Consider the following 27,399-nt stretch of genomic DNA (forward strand, 5'->3'; position numbering starts at 1 on the left):
TCATTCGCTAATATTTCATTTTACCGATTGATTTGGCGCCCGTTGGTAATATTGATCGCTAAAAACGCGTTTTCTTATAGTGGTCTTTGATCGTATGGGTAATTTTAAATTTTCAAAAACAAAATTGATGTATCCTTTTTATTTCTTACTATTAATCAAAGAAGTATTTATAAATGACAAACTTTTAAATAAATCAGATGTACAATAAATATTGTACATCCGTTATTAAGTTACCCCTAAAATAAGCAAAAGTTACCCTAATATAAATAAAAGTTATCCTGGCATAAATAAAAGTTACGAAGTATTTATTCTTTATTGATAAAAGTTACCCAAAAAATTGTAAAAGTGACCCTAAATTTGATAAAAAGTGACCTCCGATGTACAGTAAATTACTGTACATCGGATTTATACAAAGTTATTTTTTGTAAATTATCTATACATATAGGCTTTTTTTCCTAATTCAGTAATTATTCTTGTCAAGTATATGAAGACTATATCCTTAAAAAAAGATTCTCAAATATTGCATTTTTTAGTAATTTTATGTTGCCAAAACTATGGCAAATATAGTAGTTGCATATCCATCTATATAATGTAAAAAGATCTTTAGTTATTTTATACAGCTAATTAACTATGACAATTATTATTTTATATAATAATATCCTAAAATATAAAAGTATTTTTTTAAAATAAAAAACTAAGGACACACCAGAATTTGGCATGTGTCGCCGGTGTATCTTTTAATATATAGTTATTGAAGTTATTGATTCTGACCTAATAATTAACCAAAAATCACTGACCAGTGTTAAATAATCTTGTGTAAGTTACTAAACTACCCCCAAACCACCAAGCCACCTCCTCCCCACCGCTGAAATACCTTACCACCCATATCCCTCCCACCAAACAACCCAGCCACATCTCCCCCACCCTTGAAACCCTTAACTACCCTTTCCCTTCCCTCCTTGAAACCCTTTTATGTAGCGTCCATGTTGAAATAGATTGAATTAGGGCTAAAATTGACTCTTGCAGCTGCTATTTGCGACTATTGTTGTTGATGCGACTGTTGCGTGTATTTTTAATGCGGGTGGAGACAGAGGCGGGGTGGGAGCTGTTGGTGGTATTGTTGCGTTGGATGGTGGTTGCTAGGTTGTGCGTGTTCGTAAAGCGTGCGACAAGGTTGTTGACCTTAAGTTTTGATGATGACTCAAAGGAACCTAAGCAAATTCATAATAGTTTAACTTTCTATTTTAGCTGTGATGGATGACAGGTTCTTAGTTGAATCAAGTTGTATGCTACGAGTTTCTGGAGTAAGAAAGGAGCATGGAACATATTCTAAGTCTGCTAAAGAAGAATAAAGAAGATCATCAGAAGACGAGTTCCTTGAGTGAGGAATTGAAGCTCCAGAGTTAAAGCTTCAAAGAGAGTTCAAGGAGTCTAATTTATTTATGATGTATTTTAGGCTTCTTATGTTTATGCTAAGTACTTTGATGATTAATAGGATTTAAGTGGATTTTATTTAATATGATGAAGTTTTAATTTCCATATTTTACTTGACTATTTTATCTTTTAGAAAATATTTCGAGAAAAAATCTTTTCCATAATATATCTTTTGGTTAAAAAGATTTTCTGATTTTATTAAAGCTTATCTTTTGGAAATTCTGTTTTTGAAAAATATATTTAAACGTGTGTTTTACCTTGTCAAAGAAGTTGAGAAAATTAGGGAAACAGTAAAACCACTTCCTGTAATTTCGATTTTGCTTGCTGCCCAAGATCCCACTACTTGCACTCCCTAGTCTTAAGGAAGTTGTGAGTTAGTGGTGATTGAGCAACGACAATTTTAACTTCCTCTATCTTCTATAAATTGGCTTGGTTTTCTGTTGAGAAAGACACACTTGAGCATTGCAATATTCTAGCTTTCGAAAAGAGTCATAATCCACTTAAGTCCTTGAGTGTCTTTGTACTTAGCATTAGAGTTTAATCTTGAGTTTTATTAGATTAGAGTTTGGGTAAACTCTAAAGTGTTTTTACTTTGAGTGAAGTAAAAGAGAAAAAGAGAAAGAGTTAGTGAGTTCGACTGATTGAGGGATCAGTTGAAGGGAAATCAAGTTCGTTGAGGAACTTGGGTTAGTGTCTTAGTTTGTAATAGGTTGTTTGCCCTATTATAATTAAGAGTTGAGTTTAAAATCCCTTGTGGTCGAGGTTTTTCTTCTTGATTAGGGCCAAGAAGTTTTCCTCGTAAAAATCTCTCTTTGCACTTTAAGTTTCTTTTAGTTTATTTTACAAATTCCGCAAAAAGTACCCCACTTCCTCTACAATACAATTCACCCCCCTCTTGTATTGTTCATTTGAGTCAACAAAGGTGTTTCAGGTTGGGGGAAGGAAAGGTGAGAATAAGGACGACAAAGGGGGGATAGGTCGGGGTTCTAGAGTGGAATTTGGTGTTTTTGATGGTGGGGGGTTAGAGAGGAGGGTGATCAAGGTATGGTGGTGAGGCAATGTAATTAACCATAGTTAATCCATTAACGGTTAATTATGTCAAAATTACTAAAATAATTATATAGTAGAGAAAAATTATAAATATATTGCTACTTAAGAGATTTTTGGAAAAAAATTGTTACCAATGAGAATGTGCAAATGTACGTGGCTACCAAAGAGAAAAACCCTAAATTTTTTCCTAAATACTTATGATAATTAGTCATAAATAATCTATTCTTTAATTATCTATAAACTAATCTATACTAATCTATTAAAAGACGTTCCTAAAAATGTCGATGTGTCACGTAGACCATTTTTTTATTTTATTATGCCACATCACCTTCCCAACTTCTCATTATGCCACATCAGCACTCAAACAATTTTGATCATTACGGCACACAAACTTCATAGACCCTTTTTATCATGCCATGTCACCTTCCCAAACATCTCATTATACCACATCAACACTCAAATTAAACAATCTTGATCGCTGTGCAACCACAAACGCCATATAAAATTGTAAGGATAAGGAGATTTGAACACCCAACTTCTTAGAATAAGGATGACTCTGTAACCATCGCCAATCATCAATCATGTTATTAATATGTTAAAAATATTATATATAAGTGCATACCTCAAGCTTTAATTTAATTTTTTTTAAAAAAATATAAAATACTCACAGAATAAACTCAATATCACAATATATAATATGTATGCAATGTAACTATTACCCCGTACCTTCTGGGGACAAAAAGCCTGTCAAAGTTAGGCATAGGATGAACTTTGTAGACTATTATGATATTCCATTTATGCACTTTAATTTATCAGCATAAGTATAACACATGAAAATTATAATATAATAATATATAATGTATGATTAGGAGTGTCGCTCGACCTATACATTAGTTTTATATATTAGATTGTGTTCCTAAAATGTTTATGTGCCACGTGAAATTGCACCACATCACCATTTAACTAGTGTCATATCACCACCATGGCCAGCATTGCAACATTTATTTTTTTTTAAAGCATCCATTTTCTTTTTTTTGAAAATTTGTAATGCATTCATCTAAAGCATAAACTTTATCTTTAAAACTTGGTTTTTTATTTTTTTAATTTTTTTTATTTTATTTTAAATTTTGAAAATTGAAATTACTCTATACTAAAGAAGATTTTTTTTTTTTTGAATATTTTGAAAATATATATTAATTAAAAAAATCTAACAAAAATATTGATATATTGTGGCTAGTCTCCTCTCTCTCTTCTCTCTCCTAAACTCTAGCCTCCATTGTTAATTTCGATGGGGCTTCCATCGGATTTCACCGGTGGAAAGCCCCAATCTTTGTTTGCTTTAAGTTTTTTTTTTTCTTGTTTCTTAGTTATAATAATATCTCCCTCAAAATAAAGGGTTTATCTCCTTCGAAAGACAAGAATTTTTTGATCTCCTTTGAAAGACGAGGTGTTATTTGCATTTAATTTGGTATCTAGTTGTGCGGGGCTACAATTGATTATTGCTCAGATTCGGGTTACAAAATCAGCACAAGAATTTTATTTTTCACAAAATTATGAAGCGGCTACGGATCCACTCTAAAAGTTGTATGAGACAACGAATCGATAATGTGCCGAATTGTTATATTTATGTATTTGGATTCTTATCCCTTCCCTAATCATTTCTTATTTGATTTAGTTAGATTTGTTTTCCTTATCGTTGATTGTCTATTGTAAATGTCTTACGACTTTAATTAATTATATATAGTGCCCTTTAGGACTACTTTCCAAAAAAAAAAAAAAAGAGATCTTTTTGGGAGGGAATTTTCCCTCCTAAATTATATTTTGTCTTTTTGTTGTTTTGTTTTGTTTGTTTTATTTTTTTTTTTTTTTTTTTTTTTTTTTTTTTTTTTTTTTTTTTTTTTTACATAATTATTAATTTTACTAGGAATATTATTATCTAATTATTTATTGTTATGCACATTTTTCTACACACTTTTAATTAATTAATTAACAAACTTCATTATTCATTTATTTATGAGTTATCTATTAGCTTACATTTATATAGAGACTTCTATATATCAATTACTTTTCCATATTAATTTTAAAACTAGAGTATGGCTGGGGCATTATCTAGTTATAATATCTATATATCAAGACAACTCAATAAAGATTTTACATGAATATAATTTTATTCATATACATATGCTTATCAAGATGTATATACAATTTGCAATTGAATCCATAAAGATATCAAACAAGAATAGCAAATAAATAGGAACAAAGAGATTAACCATCTTGTTTTTTTTTTTTTTGTTTTTTTTTTTTTCATTCAAAAGAGGAACAAAGCCAAAGAAAATATAAACAAACTAGCAAACTACAAACGAAAACACGTTGATTAACCATCTTGTGCATTAGCACAAACATCTACATAATAGATATTGTGAAATCGTTACCTTTTCTGTATTCAGCAAGTGCCAACAACGGATAATAATTCCTGTACATTGGATAATGTAAAATGCAATTCTTCAAGGATGTTCCCGTTGATTCCTATTTTCCAATAAAATTAAAATCACAGCAATTGAAAAGTATAATTAGTTTATATTTCGAAATAAGTTATAATCATTGATTGAAACCAATAATGACTATGTGGGAGATTAATTGAGTTACCTGTTGTGGAAAATCACCATTATCTAGTTGTGAATTGATCATAAGTCTTGCTGCCCGATGTAGAGGAATAGGGTCCCTCTTCGCCTAATAAAAATTTAATCAAGTTATTTAATAAAGTTTTTTACTCCCTCCGTCTCTTTATTAAGAACCTATTTGGGTTTTTTCATGAAAATTTAAAAAGTTGAAAGAAGTACATAAATGCATGTAGGGTTAGAGAGAGATATCAGTAAGAATCCAACTTATTAGTCAATAAGTTTTTACTTCGTATAAAATACAGTGATGGATGAAATCTATGATTGATTTTTAATTATACACTTTATCGTGCTCCTTCACACGTCTTCATACCCAACATTAAATATTATACAAGCAAGAAATGAGGGGCCAAGGTGAGGGAAATTTGAACTCATCATCAATTTTTTTTTCTTTTTTTTTTTTTTTTTTTTTTTCTTTTCACGTTTAACTTTTATTTAAATGAAGCCTTGGATTAGGTTTTATACTTTATCATAAATTTAGCTTTTTATTAAAATCAATTATTGTGTTTTATACTCAATCAAAAGTGTGGGAAAACAAGGGTAATAAAATAGTAAACGAGGTTTTATTAAAAAAAAAAAGGGATAAAGTCAACCCAAATATGTAAAGTGAGTCAAACTTATGAAGTTGGTGGAAGTATTTTCTAAACGCTCTAAACTCTTATCAAATACATGGTAAGATAATTGAAATCCATACCATACACTCATAGAGCTATCACCTTATTCACCTTTAACTCTTTATATATTTAAGTATAATAAGGTTCGGTCACAAATTCAAAATAACACATATATGTACATAAGTTGGTTATATACCTGGTCAGCATAAAGTAGACCCATCAAAGCCCATGCAGTCTGAACTACATTCGAGTTTCCTTCTAGTGGCACAAATTCCTTTGTTTCATCCATGAAAGCCATTCATCATATATAGGTGCAAATAAATATATACTTCCCACAAAAAAGCTCTTGTTTCTCACATAAAATTTGTACCTAAATAAAGTTTTTATTTTGCATTTTATGGTCTCAATTGTTAAATAAAGTAGTAATTAGAAGAGATAAAGAACGGGAGGCTAGGAGTAAAATCATTCAAAGTTAGTAGTGTTATAAGTTACAAACATCAACAAAAAAAAGTTTGACATGAAAGTCATAATATTTTAATTACCTCCTTAGTGCATGAAAGGTAGCTCTCACCCCATCCACCATCTATCTTTTGTATTGCGAGAAGAAATTCAACACCCTTTCTAATGGCTACACAATTATCGTAATTCTTTCCTGCAGCTACTAGCCCTCCAAGAGACAAATATGTCCCATACGTGAAGCAATTCCCCCAGCTTCCATACCTATAAAGAGTATTATTGCAATTAATCGATGTTGCAATATAATACCTCCGATCCATCCATATTTAGTGATTGACGTGTTACTTGTTGTTCAAGTTACACGACAATATCAATATACAGATTATATATATGACATTATGAGAAAATAGTAATAAGATTTTCATCATCAAAAACATCATGATCGATGATGATATAGAGTATGATACCAAGATCCATTAGGGCATTGAGAGTTCTCAATGAATTCGGTTGCCTTTGTGATGAAAGTTTCAATCTCGTTCTTCCTATGGCTTGGGTATAAATTCTTGAACAATACTAGAGCTTGAATTGCCGAACTTGTACACTCAATGTACCTATAATTTGCATCATCTTGTTATTCTTCAATTCATTCAAAACTCAAAAGCTATTAGAATATAGTTAGTCTTGAATTTGTGATGAACATCACTAGTAAATTTGAATACTCACTCGTGCTCGACAACAACGTTGGCAAATGAATCCGTAGGATTTAAGATCTGACAATTTACAAAATAATATAGAGCATGTCAAATTGTCAATCATCATATTTATAGATTGCGTTAAAACATAGTAGTACTACCTTTGCACAAAATATTAATGAAACGTTATTTCTTTTTTTCCCATTATATCATATTATCATCTCTCCCTAGCATAGTTATTTTATGAAATTCAATTCTAAATTGTATTTCAAGACATCTCAAAATAATGTACGTGCATAACCTAAGATATTACGAGTAGTAATTATCATTTACTCACCTCTAACCATTTTTGACCTCTCGCTGGCTCCCAGCCAGTAACACCTCCATTTTTACTCAACATGTAATTAAATTTTTAAATGATAAGAGAATAATTAAGGGAGAGACATTGTGATCGACATGGTGCCATGTTCTCTTTTAAATTGATTTAAAAAGCGTCGTTGATATCATTGCATCAGATCAAATTCACAAAAAACGTTACACTATATTAAATTGCAACTTATAGTTATAAAAATGTGTACATATTAAGGGTGTGTTCAATTCACCCGATTTTCACTTATCTAAACTTAACTAAAAACGTATTAAAATTTATTTTAGTTATAATTTGTACTTGGGTAACGCTTATAAAAACTTATTTTTCCTGAACTGAACTTATCTAATTTTATTAAATTTGAATTAAATGAAAATAAGGTTAACTGTTGTGACATGTATGGTACAATAGTACAATACTAAGAATTTTGGCAATGAAATTATTTCATTATTGTAGTTACTCATGGGAGTTTGGGAGAATTGTGACATAATTTCGTAGGAAATTTGCCTTAGGATAGTTTTTGTTCATTATTATTATTATTTTACAATCGATTGTGTTGGTATAATGGTATGTATGTGCATGTATAATAATCCTGCCTAGAAGGTTTTTGTTTTTGGGAAAATTTTCTTGTACTAAACTATAGTCTTGAAGATCATAATATGAAAATAATGTACCCAAAAAAAATGACAAGTTTACCTGTAATGAAAGCAAAATATTGACAGAGTCAAATATACACTCAGTGTCCATCTTTTCTCCAACAAGTTCAGCTGGCATCGTTGATAAGATTAAGCAGCACTTAACAAATAAAAAAAATGTATAGTTAATAATGTAAATGAATAAAATTGACATAAATAAAAATTAAACAACCCCTTCATTCTTAAAAAAAAAAAAATTAAAAAATAAATAAAAATAAAAGACATTCCTTCAAAATTTTAATATACACTTGAATACTTGATGCATATATAGTCGATATAGGTGTATCTAAGGGTGATTTTTTTGTTCATTTGATAAATCTTTACTTATTTATATTTGAAATAAGACTAAGGCTCCGTTCACTTCACTTTATTTTTGCTGAACTGAAATTATTTTTACTAAACTGAACTTATTTTTGCTGAACTTAAATTATTTTTACTGAAGTGAAATTAATTTTATGCACCTGTTGCATGCAAGAATTGAAAAATACCTAACCCCTTGGCCCTTGGTCTAGATTATTTTGAAATATTTTATTTAATTATTTCATCTTCACACAAATAAATAAATAATACGGAGTAGTAATGTTACATGTAGTCCCTAAGGTTTAAGAATAAGTATTTAATTAATATATTTTTTAATTTGGTATTAATTTAAGAATGTATGACAAAATCACGAGCAAATTAGTATACTTAATGTCATATTTTTATTTGTTTTTTATTTTTATTTTCTATTTTTAGTACTATGTACCTTATACTCCCTCTGTCTCTATTTTATTGCTCCATTCAATTTGACTTTTCACAGTCTTCGAGATGTGAGTTAGAATGTATATATCTTCAATTCTATAAACGTAAAAATTATAAAAACTTGATATTAATAGAACTTACAACTAGACGAATCTAACAAGATCTCACATGACTATATTATCACTTATAAATCAATGGGAATTTGTGGTTAAAGTTATAAAAAGTTACCCAAAAATTAATTATGGAGCAAAAAAATAGGGATAGAGGGAGTATAATGTAGCATTAAGAGCTATGCATAACATTTTCCAAAAATAAACGGTCTACCTTAAGGCTATCAGCGGTACAATCAGAAACTTGCCAACCTTGATCTCGATCAGAGAAAGCCCAAGCTCCTTTCGAGATGTGTCGATACATACTCCTGAAGTCTCCCGATGGATTGTCCTTTATCTACATTTTAACCAACGTTTTAGCAATAATAATTTTTTTTTTTTTTACAGACCAACATTCAATATTACAGTATTGAAATATGATTTACACTAGCATTTGGTCATATATTGTGAGTATATATGATTTACATGTAAGATAAACGTATATTGTCACGTAAAATCTTATTGAATTGTTTCTATTTAAAGATGTGTATCACCTGTGACTCTTTGATGTAGAAGTGAGCTTCGTTTAAAGCAGGTCCAATTTCATCAAGACCCAAATTTGAAGCTAACAATGCTTGGACAGAAAATCCACAATCCCATTGTTGGCTCCCAATACCCTATTTTTTTTCAATAAAAATATATATTGTATATGTTATGATTATCTTGAATAAAATTAATAATTTTGCGATAAAATATACGTCGCATGGATTTAGTCTAAAGAGAAGTTTTACATGCACTTTTAATCCATCCTCGGATATCCAAATATAATCAGGAATTCTAGTAAGATGCTTCTTAAAATAATCTCCATCGGGATCTTCCACCCAACATGCCATCATACATAACACCTGTAAACAAAGACATGTTACAATTAACATCATTAACCATAAAATGTGTAATCGCAATTATATGATTATTTTTTGTCAACTAGCTCAATTGGTTAATAAGATTCTAAAAGAGGTAATACCAAATACATAATCGATTTCAAATTTTGTTTAGGCACTCTTTTGTGTGGGTTTCTATGAATTAACAAAAAACAATCACTTGCTACTTAGCTTGGTAACATCCAATTGTTACCTTTTCCACAGTCGCAAGTGTTATGTAACGACTATTTTCATCTTTGTAATGTATGTGTTTCATAGTAATCTCCAAAGCTTTCTTTCTAAACAACTTGTTTAGGGGCCATCGACTAAGGAAAGGCTCCACAAAGTAGTGAAGAGTGTCCCAAATCAAATCTTGAATCAATGGATGAGGGTAATAGAGATCTTCCTGTCGTTGTATAATCACGATCATTAGTTATATAATTAATGTAATGGTAATTAAATGAGATAATTGTATTAATTGCTCCCTCATCTTCTTCTGATTGATTGCAATATATGACTCTTTTCATTTGATTCTGCATAATGCTCACTTGATGTTAACTCTATATATAATTTATCTAAATGGAAGGGATCGGATTATTTATTCATTTGTTGCATTTGCAACTGGTTGGAATTGTAGATTATTACAACTATATTATATTCAATATTTAAATAGTTTGGATCACTCGTATTAGACAATTGGAAGTTGGACACTACGGCACATAAGCAATAATTGCAATTAGAAGGTCTAACGTATATCTTACCTTAGCACATGCATGACGAGCTTTACTCCAACTAATTTGCTTAAAAGGTTCCTTGAAGAGTTCTTCTCTAAGCTGCTTAATTAGTGGTGTAATTGGACCCACAAATCTTTTCCCATACAAATAAGACACTGGCATAAATACCATTCGAATGTAGCACCACATTTTACCTACATGCATGTTATCACATTATACTATAAAATTTTTGAAAATCACCCCTCATAATCATAATATTTGAATGTTTAAAATTGTTACATGTATCTGAGTACAAAGTATATAAATCGTCTTTATAATGTTCAAATTAAAAAACAAAAAAGTAATAAATTATTGGACACACCTATGGCTCTAACAGCGTAAAGAAGATTCTGTATAAATATAATTAGACTAGGATTATTTTTTAAAAAAAATCCTTTACATACCCATATGCATTGGAAATAAGGATGGAAGGAGCAATAACTCAGGTGGCATCGGGTTGCATCCGGACCAATCGTACAAACCAATTACCTGAAGAGTAAACAAAACCTTTTGTAGTCAAATAACACAGTTATTTACTAGGAAATTATACAAAGAATTGAAGTACATATAAAAAAAAAAACGGTATACACGAATATAATATACATGAGTTATTATTTTTAAGCATGCTAATATTATACAAGTACATACTTTATCCAAGACATGCCTTTGACCATTCTCCACCTAGGAATACATGTATTCACGATAAAATTAATAATACCTCGTGCAAAATTATGTACGAAGACTTACAGAGAGCCAAATTTTTCCCCAAGAAGGAATATGTGTAATACTACCATGGTCAAGGATCCATTTACGAGCCCTAGGGCACGCGTTGTCATCACCTTCATCAGGTCCTATACCAAGTATCCGCAAACAAATGTAGTTGAGCGCGGTACAAAACATGGTGCTATGTCCTTCACAATGAAATACCCAACCTCCATCTTCATTCTGTTATCAAGTACGTGTTATATATTATATGAACAACATCAGTATCTTCATATGGGGTATAATTTAATAGTGTACTACAACAAAATTTAGATGTTATATTATACGAATAAAGAATATAAAATCAACCTGATGATTGTAAATGCTACGAAAGATTTCTGTTCGGTGTTGAGCTGAGAAAGTAGAATTTAGATGTCCTGTTATGTTTAAGCAAAATACCTGTTTAATTGTGTCATACATGTATTAGTATTTTATATTACTCTTAACACTTAGAAAAAAATTCGTATGTTAAAGGATCATAATATTTACGTGCGAAATATATCTTATACTATATATATCCACGAACAATCATAAAAGGTGACTAACCAAAGGAGGGAGGTAAAATTGAGGAAAAGAAGCTTGAGCAGGCCAATGGCCATCTTCAGCTTGCAAAGCAATGAGGTAATTAGCAGCTCTCTTTATGGTCGTCGAGGCGGTCTCATATGTGATCTCTTCGTCATCTCCTACCTTCATTTGAGGTATTGTTTGCTTGAAGTTTTTCTCTCTTAGGAACTATTATTTGTTGTTCAATTAATCAACTAATTTGTGGTTAATAATTAATAGATAGATAAAATTAAAGAAATATTCTAGTAAATGGGACAAACTTGAATACAAATATAGCCTAATATTTTAGGATGGAGTTAGTAATAGCTAAACCTGGAGACGCCATATAAGATCACCACAAGCCTTATCTTGAAAGCGTTTTTCATAGTAGTTACGACGAGCCTCTTCAACCTCTTCTCTCTCTTCGGGGGTGCCATAGTTGGGATCAAACTCCCAAGTTTGGCGCCCCATAAAGTTGTTGGTAGTAAATAAGTAAGGGTCATTTGCCCCTTGTGCTATCTTCAACCTCCACATATTATGATTTGCCCTAGAACTTTATATATGTATAATTCCGTTGTTAATAGGAATAAATTAATTCAATGAAATGATAGTACGTATATATAAGATCAATCTTAAAGAAAGGAGAGAAATCCAAAGGTTTTGAGATGTACTTCTTGTGACGATATCGAAGTAACGTCCGTGAAGCTATATACTACGTACAAAATTATTTGAAACATAAGTTGTAAAACTTAGCTAAAAAAAGGTAGTTATTTAATCTTATAAACTTAATGATCGGAGCAATTGATGGGCCTTTAATTTGAGGGGCCAGCTTAAACAACCCATCAAGCATAACAATGGGCCTCATTGACATAATAAATTAGGCCCAAATGATAATAGTGGGCTTTATTATTTTTACTTAAAGGCATATTTTTTAAGGAAATTATATAAAAAAAAAAGCATTTTTGAGAATGAAACTAAAGGTTCTAGACAAGAGATCCTCAACATTTTTATTTTTGAGATCCTCAACATTAGGCTTATTTTCATGTACATTGTGATGAGTTACAGCCCCTAAATACTAAAATAGTATTTTATAAACCTTTAATTTCATGCCAAAATCATTTTTACTTGGTATAATATTTTAAAGTCATAGTTAGACAATTAGTAAGTTTTAAGATCACTTCTTAGTAATAAATATATTACGAGGTACTAGTTTTGTATCCCGTGCAATGTCCAAATTGTTTATTTTTTTGGTGTTCCACCCGATTTGCCTTTTGACTAATCCGGATTCGGGGATCAGTTTTGGGTGGTTAGGTTCCAGTCCCCTCCCAATTGTTGTTGCGGAAGATCGAACACGAGTCTTTCCTATCAAGTGTAGTTCCAATCACCACTACTGTTGGAAAAGCCAATTGGTATGCCCATGTAACACCCCAATAATTCTCTCTTTAAACCTGGGAGTAACCTGAACAATATTCAAGAGAATTACTGGCGTGCTACCGCCACGTGTTCAAACGTTAAGGCTATATCAGAAATTAGCAGCGGAAAACTAAATCAGTTATAAATAAGTTTCAAAACCAATAACCAAAACTAAATTAAATCTTACAACTTGGAACCATTAAGGCCCTTATTCAAAACCCAATTTAGTTAAAATAGTATAAAATGAAATTGAGTTTAATGAATTCAAAAGTAAATAGCAAAATAAATAGTGAACACTCCACTCAAAATCCCACAACCTTGATGCGAATGCTGAATGTGTAAGAACCTGTGGTTAATCTGCTCCCCAATATTACAAGTGTAAAAATTGGATCGTCACATGGTCATTGAAAGGCGAAGGCCGTGACCAAAGAAAGACACACACAAAAGTACGCAATCAGCAAAGCTGAGTACATACAAGCTGCGAAACATAATAAGAAATCTCTAGCATGCTATTAATAATCAATCAACACACATCATTAATTTGTAGACTCAACACATGACTCAACACATGACTCAACTATCAATTTACTAAGACTCCATTAGTTAAAAGTAGTTAACTCATCATTTTTATTTATTGGATTAAGCAATAGACAAGGTTGTCCAACCCATGCTCCATTTGGAACATCAATAAAAGAAAAACCCCATGCCTCCTTTCGGAAACATCAATAAACATCCAACGACCACGGGCGCGACTCCGTGATCGTAGTTAGTATGAGATCTCACCTAACTCCTAGTTTTTGAAAATTATTTGAAATAAGAGACTCGTAGATCAGACGGCCTCGAGAAAAGTGCACGGCTAATACCCCGTGTACCCCAACCCCTGTTTGTCATTACTCTAGATGTGCACAAATCCGGAGTTTTATTGCTCATCCATCTTGCACTTTACGTGATTTACAAGTTTAGACTTGGTGATGACTTATATGCATAACAATACAAACAATCCAATATCCATTCAATCAAGTACACCAAATTTCCAATTCAATTCTTGATTAATTAGTGACAAGCAATGTTCATTATTGATTCCTTTAACTACCTCGGTGTATAAACACCTTGAGTGCATAAGGCACCCCCAAAACCTTAACCTCGTCTCATAAGACTTGAATTCTTCCTTTACTCATTCTATTTCAATAATCATGAATGAGTAATAAATAAATCATTCCACATATTCACATACCTTTGCCTCTAACAGCATCTTGAAAAGTTAATGCATAAATAATATTTGCAAAGTAAAATAGTGCACATCATACGAAAATCACAATGTATAACCAAACAATCATTCCCAGTCTTCTCTATACATGATACTAAGTTCGCGATACATCCCTAAACATGCTTTTAAAGGCAAGGTTTTGTAACTGGTACGTACCTTGAATAAACGAATTGGTATGCCACTTTACTATCTAGAAATCACCTTTAATAAACTCCTCTCCTAAACCAAACAATAACATCTCAATCAATACCCAATTAATCAAATTTACAGCAATACTAACTTACTATAAAACCTTCAAAATCCAAATCAAACAACACTTTAAAACCTTCCCTTTAGTTAAAATTAAAGGCTTTTATATAGTTCTTTAAATTTTCTTTATAAAAACCTTAAAATATACTCTTATACATGAAATTACAGCAAGTTTAAGTTTAATAAAAATCTGAAAATTATTTAAAAACCCCTAATAATCTCCCTTTTTAATGGGTGATTAAACCCTCTTTATAAAATATCAAAAGTAGTATTTAGAAACTATTTCCAGCACTTTAGATTAAATAAAAAACCCTTCAAAACTTTATCAACACATCACTTTAATACTCAATTAAAAGTCTCCTAGGAAATAATCACTTCCTAAAAAAAACACAATTAATATTACTAACCCACGTAATTTCCAACAATATAATATGATGAAAAACCTCTTAAAACTTCAATAAAAACATATTTATACTTAATTAACTTTAAACATAATTAATTTTATTAATCAAACTCAAGGATAAAATTTTAAGCATAAAAAAAACTTCGTTAAAAATCAAAAACTGCCCGAAAATCATATTTAGAGGCTGAATTTGGCCACGAGAGGGTGGTGCTCACTACCAAAGTTAGTGAGTCTTTCTTAAAACGTTGTTTACACATGGAAAACACTACTTTTTTTATCAAAATCGGATGAGTTCAGAACCTGATCGGGATTAAAACGGGATTAATATTAACGAACGGAAATCTAAAAATTAAAACACGAATTTACGTGTTCAAAATAATCTGGAATTAAGTTAAAGTAATCATTAGTTATAATCACCAAAATTTCAAAACATCATTACTATAAAAGCCCTAAATCAATTGTTCGTAAAAACCCTGAAATCGTGATTTTCAATAATTAAAAACCCTAGGTTATAAAATTTACAAAATCTGAAAATTATGACATTTATAAAATCTGAAATTATAAAGTTTAATCATCAGAATACAATTTGATTCTAATTAAATTAATTTTAAACAATAAAATCAAAACCACAAATTAATAAAATAAAGGAGAAAGAAAATAAGACTAACCTTTTTGTGTGGGAAATTTTTGGGGATTCATGGTGTATTTATAGGGTAGGGAGTGTAGGGTTAAATTTGGGCTTATAAAAATGTGGGCTTAAGTTATGGGATAGGGCTTAAGTTATGGGTTTTGGAATGGGTTATTCCAATAAGAGTATGTAGGAATAATTTACATTGCCCAATAATTAATAAATGTTTGGTCCAAAATATATTTTACTTTTATAAAACCTTATACTTAAAATACTTTAACCCTTTAAAATATTTAATTAAAATACTTGACCCCTTAACAATACATTTTATTAATACTTAAATACTTTATATAAAATACATAAAAATACGGGGTATTATAGCCCAGGTTGCTAATTTTTTTGGTATTTCACTCGATTCACCCTTAGGGCTAATCCGGATTCGGGGATCAGTTTTGAGTGGTAAGGTTCCAGTCCCCTCCCGAGTGTTGTAGTAGGGAATTGAACACGAGTCCTCCCTACTAAGTATAATTCCAATCATCACTACACCAACATCCAATTGTAGGGGTGCCCATTATTCGGATAAAAACCGAAATCCAATCCAAACCGAATTATTAATTCGAATCGGATCCTAACTTTAAATTGGATCGGATCGGATTGGAATTTCAAGTTTTTGTTAAGAATCGGGAGATCTTAACACTTTGATTTATGATTGAACACTTTTCAATTCGTTTTTGTTAAGAGTAGGGAGATCTTAACACTTTGATTTATGCTATTTTTGGCACATTTATCCTTTTACCCTCTATTAATTCATAATAATGACACATTTTCACCCTCTCTTATTTTTATCCTCCCACATTTTTTTACACACCCACCCACTACACAATTTAAGATTTTGAGTGTAAACATTAATTGTTATGATGAAAAGAAAAAAAAAATGAACACCGTCTTTCATGTACTACCTCTATTTAATTTGTTTCTTATATTTGCATACTCCGTATTAAAATTTGTTTTTACATATATAATTGACAAGTACTTTTTTTTTTTTTTTTTTTGGTGTGTGTGTGTTTAGAAAGCCACATGGACGAATAGTGAGAATTGATTTCAAAATTCTTTAAAATCGAAGGGCTCTAACTACCTTATCTATCCCTCACTCCATCTCACAACTATTACTCATTAATTTTAATAATATTATTCAATTAGTCATTGTCCTGTCAATATTAGATTTATAAACCATGAATCCACTCACGAATACTATGCTCTTGCGTTTGTTTTCCACGTATCATTAACAAGACTTATCTTTTCATTTTATTAAGTACAACTTTACATAATTACAACTCTAATAATTCATATTAGATAAAAACTTATTTTGGGACAAAATTATTGTAACATATCTAGCATGATATGAAATAATTAAATGGATTAGGCAGAGTTGATAGAAGGTAATGGAACACGCTTTCTGTACTCCGCAAGTGCCCACATTGGGTAAATACTCCTATACATTGGATAATGTAACATGCAATTCTTCATGAACACCCCTGTTATTTCCTGTTTTTTTTTTTTTTTTCAATCATGAAGAGTAAAATTATGTTAATTTATCAATTAATACGTAATTATATTATCGGAAATTAATTATTAACACTTTTTATAGGAGATTAATAATGTTACCTGTTGGGGAAAATCACCATTTTCGAGTTGTGAGTTGATCAAAAGCTTTGCTGCACGATGTAGAGGAGTTGGATCCCTCTCCGCCTGATTATAATTAGAAAAATTGTATAAATTAACGTCATTTTTAACAAACATCTAAATGGGAAACATATATGAAAATGGCAAATTAAGCGTAGTTTTAAGAGTTAAGAGTCTGTATATGATCCGATGTATAAATAGTCAAGTTATGATATGCTAGATTGAAAAACAAAAGGCACAACAGCAATAGCAACAACAGTTGTAGTTTTTTTTTTTTTTTTTTTTTTTTGAAAAACTAGGTTTATTAGAGGAGTATTAGTAAAGTTATGAAAATACCTGTCCAGCATGAAGTAGACCCATTAAAGCCCATCCGGTTTGAACCAAATTGGACTTTCCTTCTATTGGCACAAATTCCTGTGGTTTATTAATCACAAAGTATTAATTAATTTCCAAATAAACAAACAAAAAACTTAATAAAAACAGATGGAGTACGGAATATTAAATTGTTCTATCAAGTACAGAGTATGTAATTGGTATTTGAAAATCTGGGGTTCAATATTAATTTCAAATCTTAGCTTATTTGGTTAAAGATTTAAGTGGGATCAAATCTCATCTACATTATTTGTAATTACAAGAATAGTTAACTACCTTTTTGGGGCACGAAATATAACTCTCACCCCATCCACCATCCTCCTTTTGCGTTGTAAGTAGAAATTCGACACCCTTCCTAACAGCAGCACAATTATAGTACGTTTTCCCACCAGCTGCTAGCCCTCCAAGAGCAAACCATGTCCCATATATGAAGCAAATTCCCCAATTTCCATACCTACAAAACAATTTGTGTTATTAATCAGATTAAATTTATCAATAAGAACGCGTACACAACTTGTACAAACTATGTTAAATGTTACGTACGATATAATATACAAATGGCATAGATAAGTTATATTAGAACTTACCATCCTCCACTAGGAAACTGGGTGTTCTCAAGGTATTGGACTGCATTTACGACGAAATTGTCAATCTCTTTCTTCCTGTGGCCTGGGTATAACTTCTTGAACATTACTAGAGCTTGAATTGCTGAAGCTGTACATTCTACGTACCTATTATATGACTTCTTTTTGTTAGTAAAGATTTAAGTAATAATCATAATAATAATAAGGTTATTTTGTTTTTTACCACCTCACAAAAACACGAAAATCTCTTTTACCACCTCCCAAAGAAAGTATTTTACTTTACCACCTCATAAAAAACACGAAAATAGGTTTTACCACCACAGTAACACGTGTCAGCATTTTATTTGTTAAAAAAAAAAGAGAAATTAAAAAAAAAAAAAAAAAAAAATCCTAAAACTACTCCAGCCAACACCGCAGCACCACCCCCACGCCACCGCCGCCTTCCCCCCAACTCACCGCACCCCTCCCCGAAACCACCACCCGCGTCGCACCACTAGCCCCAACCCACCTAAATCCTCCCCCTCCCTTCCCCACAACCGTATCGCCTCCAAAAACCACCAAACCCAAAACTCATCCCCCCAAAAACGACCACGAATTTGACCTTAAAAGGCTGAAATCGGCCGATCAAGGCCACTGAGCCCCAAAACCGGCCGATTTCGGCCATTTGTGGCCAGATTCGTGGCCGTGGTGGGGATCTAGGGTTTTGGGTTTGGTTGTTTTGGGGGCGACGCGGTTGTGGGAAAGGGAGGGGGAGGGTTCAGGTGGTTGGGGCTGGTGGTGCGACGCGGGTGATGGTTTCGGGGAAGGTTGTGGTGAATTGGGGGGAAGGGGGTGGTGGCGCGATGGTGGCGCTGTGGTGGTGGCTGGGTAGTTTTAGGTTTTTCTTTTTTTTTTTTATTTTTTTTATTTTTTTTTCTTTTTTTTTATTTTTTTCTTTTTTTGGCCAATAATAACACGACACGTGGCTTTATGGGCCCACTTAACGGATTCCTAAACGGAATCAGTTCAATGGTGGCTGGTAAAACCTATTTTCGTGTTTTTTATGAGGTGGTAAAGTAAAATACTTTTTTTGGGAGGTGGTAAAAGAGATTTTCGTGTTTTTGTGAGGTGGTAAAAAACAAAATTTCCTAATAATAATAATAATACAGATTTTGTGAGCATCAAGTAAAATGTATTATTAAGAATACTCACTCATACTCAATGACAATGCCTTCAAAAAATTCTGTTGGGTTCAAAACCTGGAGATCGTACATATATATATTTTTATTAAGCTCATATATAATGATTAACATTGTTGATACGTAAATTAATCGTGTTGTAGTAAAATTCAATGGCTCACCTCCAACCATTCTTGAGCCCCTGCAGGTTCCCAAGCAGCTATCCCGCCATTTTTACTCTGAAAATAAATAGTTGATGTCGTATTATTTTCAATTTTTTAGGCTAGAAAAATTGAAATTTGACATAATAATAGATATCACTTCAAATAAAGATATATTGGTGTTCGATATATTCCTAGATACATCTAGTTATATACTTATATCGAACGCCAATATGTAGAAAAATTACTACTACTACAGCTAACATATATGTACTCAACAATTACCGAATAATTCTAGAAAATACTTGATAAAACATAGAGTTACAATAGCAATACATTCTTACCTGTAGAGAAAGTAAGACATTGACAGAATCATAAAGTCGTTCAGGATCCATCTTTTCTCCAACAATTTCCGGGGGCATTGTTGATAAGATTAGACAACACTATATAATACAAAAGAAACCAAAGTTAAATTAATTGTATAAATAAACATCAAATTATAATGCATTATATTTTTCTATTACAAAAATACAATCTACTTGTACATTGCTCTTGTGTAAGGGTCTTACCTTAAGGCCTTCGGCGGTACAATCAGAGACTTGCCAACCATGATCTTGGTCAGAAAAAGTCCATGATCCCTTCGAGATATGGCGGTGCATAGCTTTGAAGTCACCTGATGGATTGTCCTTAACCTAATATGTACGCAAATATGTAGCATTAGTTATACAACTATTCTGGTCTATTTATAACATTAGTACTTTAAAGTATAAATTTATGCACCATATAAACATGAACCATTCACTTTAATCTATAAGAAAAAATACATACTTGTGACTCTTTAATGAAGAAATGGCCTTTCTTAAGAGCAGGTCCAATTTCGTCGAGGCTAAGATTTGAGGCTAGCAATGCTTGGACGGAAAACCCACAATCCCATTCTTGACTTCCAAAACTCTGCATTTTTTGTTATTACATATATTTAGGTTAGTAATGATCACCTTTCATAATTTTGGAGAATTTTGTAAGTACTTCTTTATTAATAAAAAACTCTATTTGATGATAAATTACCTGCATTTTTAATCCATCTTCAGCAATCCAAATGTAATCTTGGACTCTAGCAAGATGTTTCTTGTAATGATCTCCTTTAGGGTCTTCAACCCAACAAGCTAACATACATAAAACCTACAAAATTCAAAGCAATTAGTCAATGTTTTATATCTTTAAGTACTAAATTAGTGTACAAGGCCGGCCAAGAGGCCTCGAGTGCGAGCGCCTAGGGCCCACGCTAGAAAGGGGCCCAAAAAAAAATCAGTTTGCATAGTTGTAGAATTTTACTCTGTAATTTTTACTCGTTAGAAAAAAACTACTTTTTAAAAAGATAATTATTGCATTTAGTTAGCAATTAACATTAAATTACTTAGATGCAAATTTGGTGGAGATAACAATGCAATGTAACCTCTTCACTTCTTCTAATCTTCCGGATTCTATGAATATCTGCTCCAAAATATTAATCTTTTCAATTAAACCGTTTCATATTTATTCAATTACCGAAACATTATACAAAGTTATTACTCTAGTATTGTGTATGAAGACTTATTACTATTCAAATAATATAAGTTATTTTCATTGTCTTATATTTAAAGCCATTGCGTGTAAAAAAATTTGTTTACGTAATTAAGGGACCCTTTTCTTACATTATGCCTAGGGCCCATAAATTTCCAAAAACGGGGTTAGTGTAATAATCCCATGCTACTTGTACATTATTATAAGCTTATTGATCTATACCTTCTCAACACATCCGATGGTTATGTAACGACTATTCTCATCTTCGTAATGAATGTGTTCCATTGTAACCTCGAGTGCCTTCTTTCGAATCAGCTTGTTGAAAGGCCAACGAGTAAGGAGAGGCTCCGTAAAGATGTAAAGAGCGTCCCACATTAAATCTTGAATCAATGGATGAGGGTAATAAAGATCCTCCTATTTGGTAATCATAACAATTAGTTTAATTAGTGTAAGTTTTAATATTAAAAAAAAAATATCTATGAGTTTATCAAAATTAATAAATAAGGCCAAAGTTATACGAGCTTACCGGTGCACACAAATGACGCATTTGCTTCCAACTAATTTGATCAAAGGGTTCGTTGTAGAGTTCTTCTCTAAGTTCTTTAATCAGAGGTGTAATCGGGCCGATGAACCTCTTTCCATACAAGTATGACATTGGCATATATACCATTCGACAATAGCACCACATTTTTGCTGTATAATATTTAACGTCAAATTTTCGTACCAAAATTTTTCAATAATTTAGCTAGTTTTTAAACATAACTTGTACAAGATATCTACTAGGGAGTACGAAATTTTATACCTGGATACATAGGGAGAAAAGACGGAAGGAGCCAGAATTCAGGTGGCATTGGATTACTTCCAGACCAATCAAACAAGCCGAGTATCTAAAATGGTAGAAATATATATATGTTTGTTACAATCACATTAGTTAATCAATTACAAGTACATTCAAGTTATGACTTATATGAAATTACGTTAATTGACTTACAGATAGCCAAGTTTTTCCCCAAGAAGGCATATGGGTAACGCTACCATGGTCAAGTATCCATTTACGAGCCCTAGGACAAGCATTGTCATCGCCCTCATCCGGTCCGATTCCAAGCATTCGCAAACAAATGTAGTTGAGTGCAGTACAAAACATGGTACTGTGTCCTTCAATATGCAATCCCCAACCTCCATCTTCATTCTATTATAATAAATTATACAATTAGTCCAATTTTTTCTTAAGAAACTAAACGTATTTCCATGGTCAAACCTCTTCAATTCATCATTATATTGTAAAGAATATGAGTTAACCTGATGATAATAGATACTACGAAGAATCTCTCTGCGATGCTCTGGCCCGAAAACAGAATTCAGATCCCCTGTAATGTATAAGCAGAAAACCTGCATGACATTACATGTTTATGTACATGTTATTACATTATAACTCTTGAAAACTTTGTTATAAAATGATGGAATTACATAAATGAGATGTACATTATGTGCAACTTTGGGGTATTATTTGTGAGATATAAAATATTCCAAAGTTGCACATAACATTTAACGGAGGTAGTATATTGTTAAGGGACTAACCAAGGGAGGAAGGAAAAATTGAGGGCCAGCAATTTCAGCAGGCCAATGGCCCTGGTCAGACTGCAGGGCTGTGAATACATTCACTGCTCTCTTTAATGTTGTCGTCGTGGTTTTGTATGTGATCTCCTCCCCTTCTTCCACCTTCACTTGAGGAATTGTTTGCTTGAAGTTTTTCTCCCTTAGGAACTATGGTTCAAATGATTAATTGCATAATTAGTGGTTATTAAATAATTAATGTTCTTGCATATAAGTGCATAATGTTACATCGCTTTATTAAACTAAAAAATTTGCATTTAAATTTTCTTTTTATCAATGTTGGACAAAATTATATCATATTTTCTCCTATTATACGAATTATTAAAGTTTACTAATTAAAGGAGCATGAATTCTCATCTCACACCACAAAGAAGACTGAAGGCCTCATTTGGTTGCATATGGGAATTAAATGCCTATAAAAAGTTACAATACATGAGAAATTTTATTGCCTAGGAAATACTAAAATTGTGTTTGGTTGACATATAGGAAATCGTATTTCCCATGAATTAGTTTCCTATATTTTGTTTAGTTAACTTATGTAATACCCATGTATTATTATAAGTTGAACTACTTTTCCAAAATTTTGAGGACAATAATGTAATTTCATCCAAAATATATGTGGGAAATTTGAGTGACCAAGGTAGGGGGTGGGATACATAATAAAGTAATATCATACGAGGTCTAGTGTTTTCGTAATAATGCTTTGTACATATGTTTAATTTTTGAAAACGAGTTTTTGTTTTAGTGACAAATATTGAGGGATACGTATGTTCACGGGTTCAAATCTCCCGTCCCTAGTTATTTTTTTTGGTGTTCCACCCGGTTCACCTTTAGGAATAATCCGGATTCGGGAATCAGTTCTGGGTGGTTAGGTTCCAGTCTTCTCCCGATTGTTGTTGTGGGGGATCAAACACGAGTCCTCCCTACCAAGTATAGTCCCAATCACCACTACACCAACATTCAATTAGTTCCCGTCCCTAGTTATTAATGTCATTGTGACTTATCATTTGTATAGTAGTTGAGGATGGACTAGATGTGCAATTGTTTTTTTTATATATTATTTTAATTAAATTTGCGTATTTTTCTGATAGAATGTGCATATTTTGATTTTTAACTGACAATATTTTCGATTTGTAGAAAAATAAGTAGTAGTATTAGACACACTCTGGTAAAAAAGGGCACATAGTTTCTAATATGTACTTGTACAATTAATTTAGTTAAATATACGCATAAAATCATTCTTATTTTAGGGATTTTCTTATTTGACATGTTTAATGTCGAATTTTCGTTAGTAGATTATAAAGTCTGTATAGAGTAGAGTGTATAGATTTAGGTAGTCGTAAAAGTCCAAATGTGCCCAACCTACCCACGAGGTGCGCGAGGGACATGTTATTAACCCCAATTTGTGAAATTCCAACTACCACATAATTTCTAATTATTCAATTGATAAACCAATATTGATTTCTGATTCGAACATGTGCAATTAATTAATTAATGGATAAAGTTATTAAAGTATCTTCCCAAATCGAGTAATCTTGGTGCCCGTTGACTTTAAATCCAATTGGATTCTTCCAATTTTTTTGTACTTAGAGTAAAACTAGTTTTTTTTGCCCATCGCCCGAGTCATTCTTTGTAAATAAAAATATTATAACAAAATAAAGTAAAATAAATTGGTGGTTTAATAAAAAAAATATATTATTTGTTAATTTTTATATATATAATTAAACATTATAATTCATTATTTAATATGCAGTAGCGTAAATGTTATATCAAATCAGTTTGTTTTATTTGTTAAAGAAAATTTTATTTCAGCTATATATCATAAAAAAATTCCTTCAAGTAAGCATATTTCGTGGTTAAAAAAAAAAACTTAATTTAAAATTTGGGTTACATATTTTAAATTCTTAACTATAACCTATATGAATTAAGGTTGAGTAACTAAAAGAAATGAAATTAATTTTATAATTATATTATTGTTATAATATACACATATAAGTGGGCAATTTTAATTTTAGAATTTATGAACAAGAGTAACTCTTTTTAATACAACTTTATTGTCAAAAGATTTGTTGTTGAAGTAGTGGTTAAAGTATAGATTTGATGAATATGAAATTATGGGTTCAAATATTAATACTAACAAATTATAATTTTTTGGATGGAAACATTGGTGATTAGTAATAATAGCTTATATGGCAACACATGGTGAGATTTGACAACACGTGGCAAAATAATAATGCTTGTCATTGAGTTTTAATATATATATATATATATATATATATATATATATATATATATATATATATATATATATATATATTGATTATTAGATACGAAGTGTATTATAACATTGTTTTGGAATTGTTGTTGCAACTTTTGAATTAATTGGTGTAGTAAACTTGTGTTCAATTCAATAAGATTGATTTTTTACATTGTTGAGCTTTGTCATTCCCAAACATTATTAATAATAACAAAGTAACGTACGCTATTATAACGGAAAGTACCACCATTGTTTAATTTGTTTAGAGGGGTTGCAATTATGATAATTTTATAGTGTACGTGATTTTACTAACATAATCCTCATCTCACGTTTGGCATGCAATTGGAATAAGGGGTTCGTAACAACATTTTATGTTAGTGTGAAAAATTACCGTATTGCTTGCTCCCAAACTCTTATAATTATTCCGTTGTAAATAATTCTTTACGACATAACAAATACCACGATGATCGAATAATAAATATTTTATAAATATCCGGATGTATGATGCACCCAATTATCACAAAGTTAGTTTTTGCTTTTCATTTGATGATTAAATAATATGAATCATCAAAATGAAAACAAATTAAAATGTTTATAGACATATCAGGTGTCCGGGTGTATATAACAATCTATCAAGCCTATTTGACGTAAAATAATAAATATACTTCCTATATAGTACTTGAGTATACATTCAATAAGAGGAGTTCGTTTTATACTTTCGTCTATGAAGGAAAAGTTCAATACTAACCATTTTAAGTCTACTTAAGTATCTCATGCATGATTTTGCAAATGCTATGTAAAATTAAGGGGAAGTTTCTTATCACTTCAAATTTCACAAACTTGTTTAACCTTAACTTTCGAGTTATTTTAAAAAATAAATAAATAAAAAATCAGCTTCCGACCTTTAAAAAACAACCTCATCACTGTTTTCCCTCTCTTCTTCCCCAGGCTCCCAATAATATCTAAATCAACTTCGAATATTAAACAAAGTAAATAATAAAGGTGAATATGATCTATAATAAATTAGCCAGAAAACAAACCTGAAGACGCCATATGAGATCACCACAAGGCTTAACTTTAAATCGATTGTTGTAGAAGTTACGACGTGCTTCCTCCACCTCCTCCCTCTCCTCAGGGGTGCCATAGTTTGGATCAAACTCCCAAGATTGTCGTCCAACAAAGTTATTAGTGCTGTATAAATAAGGGTCATTTGCACCTTCTCCAACTTTTAACCTCCACATTTTATAATCCCAACTTCACAACTTTAGCACGTAGAGAAGATTTGCTGGGCAAAATTTATAAATGTGCAAATTCTCAAATTACGGGTCACAATTTCTGTGACCAAACTAATTGACAATATATAATTTATCAGCTCAAATTACTATGTGATGTAGTTGGCAAGTTTTATGTTTTGTTGTGCTCAATTAGATATGGTAGAGTGACTTTTATATGAAAACTTTGATGTATAAATATGTGTGTGAAATATACAAGAAATTATGCATGCATATATTATATAATATGCTAGGTTGGTCCAATAACTAAGTGGGAATAGTCAAAAACTCAAAATAAATAATGAAATATTTTATGTAGGAAGGACGAAGGTAGCGATATGATGACTGATGAGGTTTATAATTAATCTCGCGCTCCTCGCTTTCCTCGTTGCTACGAAAGCAATGTACGCGTATGAGTGTATGACGATTTATTTTGTGGTCGAATGTATTGCCTACTAGTTGTGTGTATTCTCTGACTCCTTATACATCACTTGTAAACTGACACATATTTAATTATTAAACTAGTTTTTGGGTCTGGATGATGTTCGGGATTATTACATGAAACTAATCAGTAATATACGTTATAATTTATGATTCAATTTTCTTGCAATTAAATACTCCGTATGTTGTTCATATTGACATTTGTTACATATTAATATTTTGTATTCAAATAACTATATAAAAAATTACATAACTTGATGGTAAGACAATTAATTTTAGAATTAGAGGTTGCGTGTTCAAATCTTGTAGAGAACATTTTATTTTTATTATAAGAGGGGGATTTCATGACATGTGGACATTTTTAGGAACATCTTTTAATATATTAGTATAGATTTATACCATAAGTATAGAATTACTAAAGTTTTATATATGATTACATGACTAAACATGATATGAATTTTTTTGATAAACTAATTTAGAGAGAGGTGGGTGGTCGCGGCGGGGGTAAGGGGGGAAGGGAGGGGG

The 27,399-nt window shown here is 31.3% G+C and overlaps 2 protein-coding genes across 2 annotated transcripts; both read right to left on the reverse strand.

The window, feature by feature from the left end:
• Positions 1-2,923: 2,923 nt before the first annotated feature.
• LOC145570775 (beta-amyrin synthase 1-like) lies at positions 2,924-12,368 on the reverse strand. Its single transcript, XM_081629916.1, has 20 exons — positions 12,148-12,368; positions 11,818-12,003; positions 11,581-11,670; positions 11,257-11,454; positions 10,914-10,998; positions 10,498-10,664; positions 9,951-10,142; positions 9,608-9,721; positions 9,371-9,493; positions 9,052-9,174; positions 7,987-8,086; positions 7,262-7,317; positions 6,956-7,002; positions 6,700-6,843; positions 6,319-6,496; positions 5,973-6,050; positions 5,131-5,214; positions 4,917-5,010; positions 3,204-3,262; positions 2,924-3,040 (listed from the first exon to the last, which is right to left on the reverse strand). The coding sequence occupies exons 1-20, from the start codon at positions 12,346-12,348 to the stop codon at positions 2,924-2,926; spliced, it is 2,436 nt and encodes an 811-aa protein (XP_081486042.1). The 5' UTR covers positions 12,349-12,368.
• A 4,687-nt stretch (positions 12,369-17,055) lies between these two features.
• LOC145570227 (beta-amyrin synthase 1-like) lies at positions 17,056-26,413 on the reverse strand. The gene is made up of 18 exons (XM_081629255.1): positions 26,203-26,413; positions 22,870-23,055; positions 22,591-22,680; positions 22,283-22,480; positions 22,094-22,178; positions 21,818-21,984; positions 21,514-21,705; positions 20,797-20,910; positions 20,560-20,682; positions 20,301-20,423; positions 20,076-20,174; positions 19,753-19,809; positions 19,605-19,651; positions 18,417-18,560; positions 18,106-18,283; positions 17,794-17,871; positions 17,440-17,523; positions 17,056-17,319 (listed from the first exon to the last, which is right to left on the reverse strand). The coding sequence occupies exons 1-18, from the start codon at positions 26,401-26,403 to the stop codon at positions 17,194-17,196; spliced, it is 2,292 nt and encodes a 763-aa protein (XP_081485381.1). The 5' UTR covers positions 26,404-26,413; the 3' UTR covers positions 17,056-17,193.
• Positions 26,414-27,399: the final 986 nt, after the last annotated feature.

Source organism: Chenopodium album, chromosome 12, assembly GCF_948465745.1.
Source record: "Chenopodium album chromosome 12, dcCheAlbu1.1, whole genome shotgun sequence".
NCBI lineage: Eukaryota > Viridiplantae > Streptophyta > Magnoliopsida > Caryophyllales > Amaranthaceae > Chenopodium > Chenopodium album.

What these genes read in the sequence shown, in the direction of transcription:
- LOC145570775 (XM_081629916.1), bottom strand. Translation starts at nt 12,348, where the DNA reads ATGTGGAGGTTGAAGATAGCACAAGGGGCAAATGACCCTTACTTATTT. An exon ending in GTAGCATTTACAATCATCAG is followed by an intron (nt 11,455 to 11,580) that starts GTTGATTTTATA and finishes ACTTGATAACAG; the next exon opens with AATGAAGATGGAGGTTGGGT. An exon ending in GGGGAAAAATTTGGCTCTCT is followed by an intron (nt 10,999 to 11,256) that starts GTAAGTCTTCGT and finishes TTTACTCTTCAG; the next exon opens with GTAATTGGTTTGTACGATTG.
- LOC145570227 (XM_081629255.1), bottom strand. Translation starts at nt 26,403, where the DNA reads ATGTGGAGGTTAAAAGTTGGAGAAGGTGCAAATGACCCTTATTTATAC. An exon ending in AATTTTTCCTTCCTCCCTTG is followed by an intron (nt 22,681 to 22,869) that starts GTTAGTCCCTTA and finishes AATGTCATGCAG; the next exon opens with GTTTTCTGCTTATACATTAC. An exon ending in CCATCGGATGTGTTGAGAAG is followed by an intron (nt 20,911 to 21,513) that starts GTATAGATCAAT and finishes TGAATTTTGTAG; the next exon opens with GTTTTATGTATGTTAGCTTG.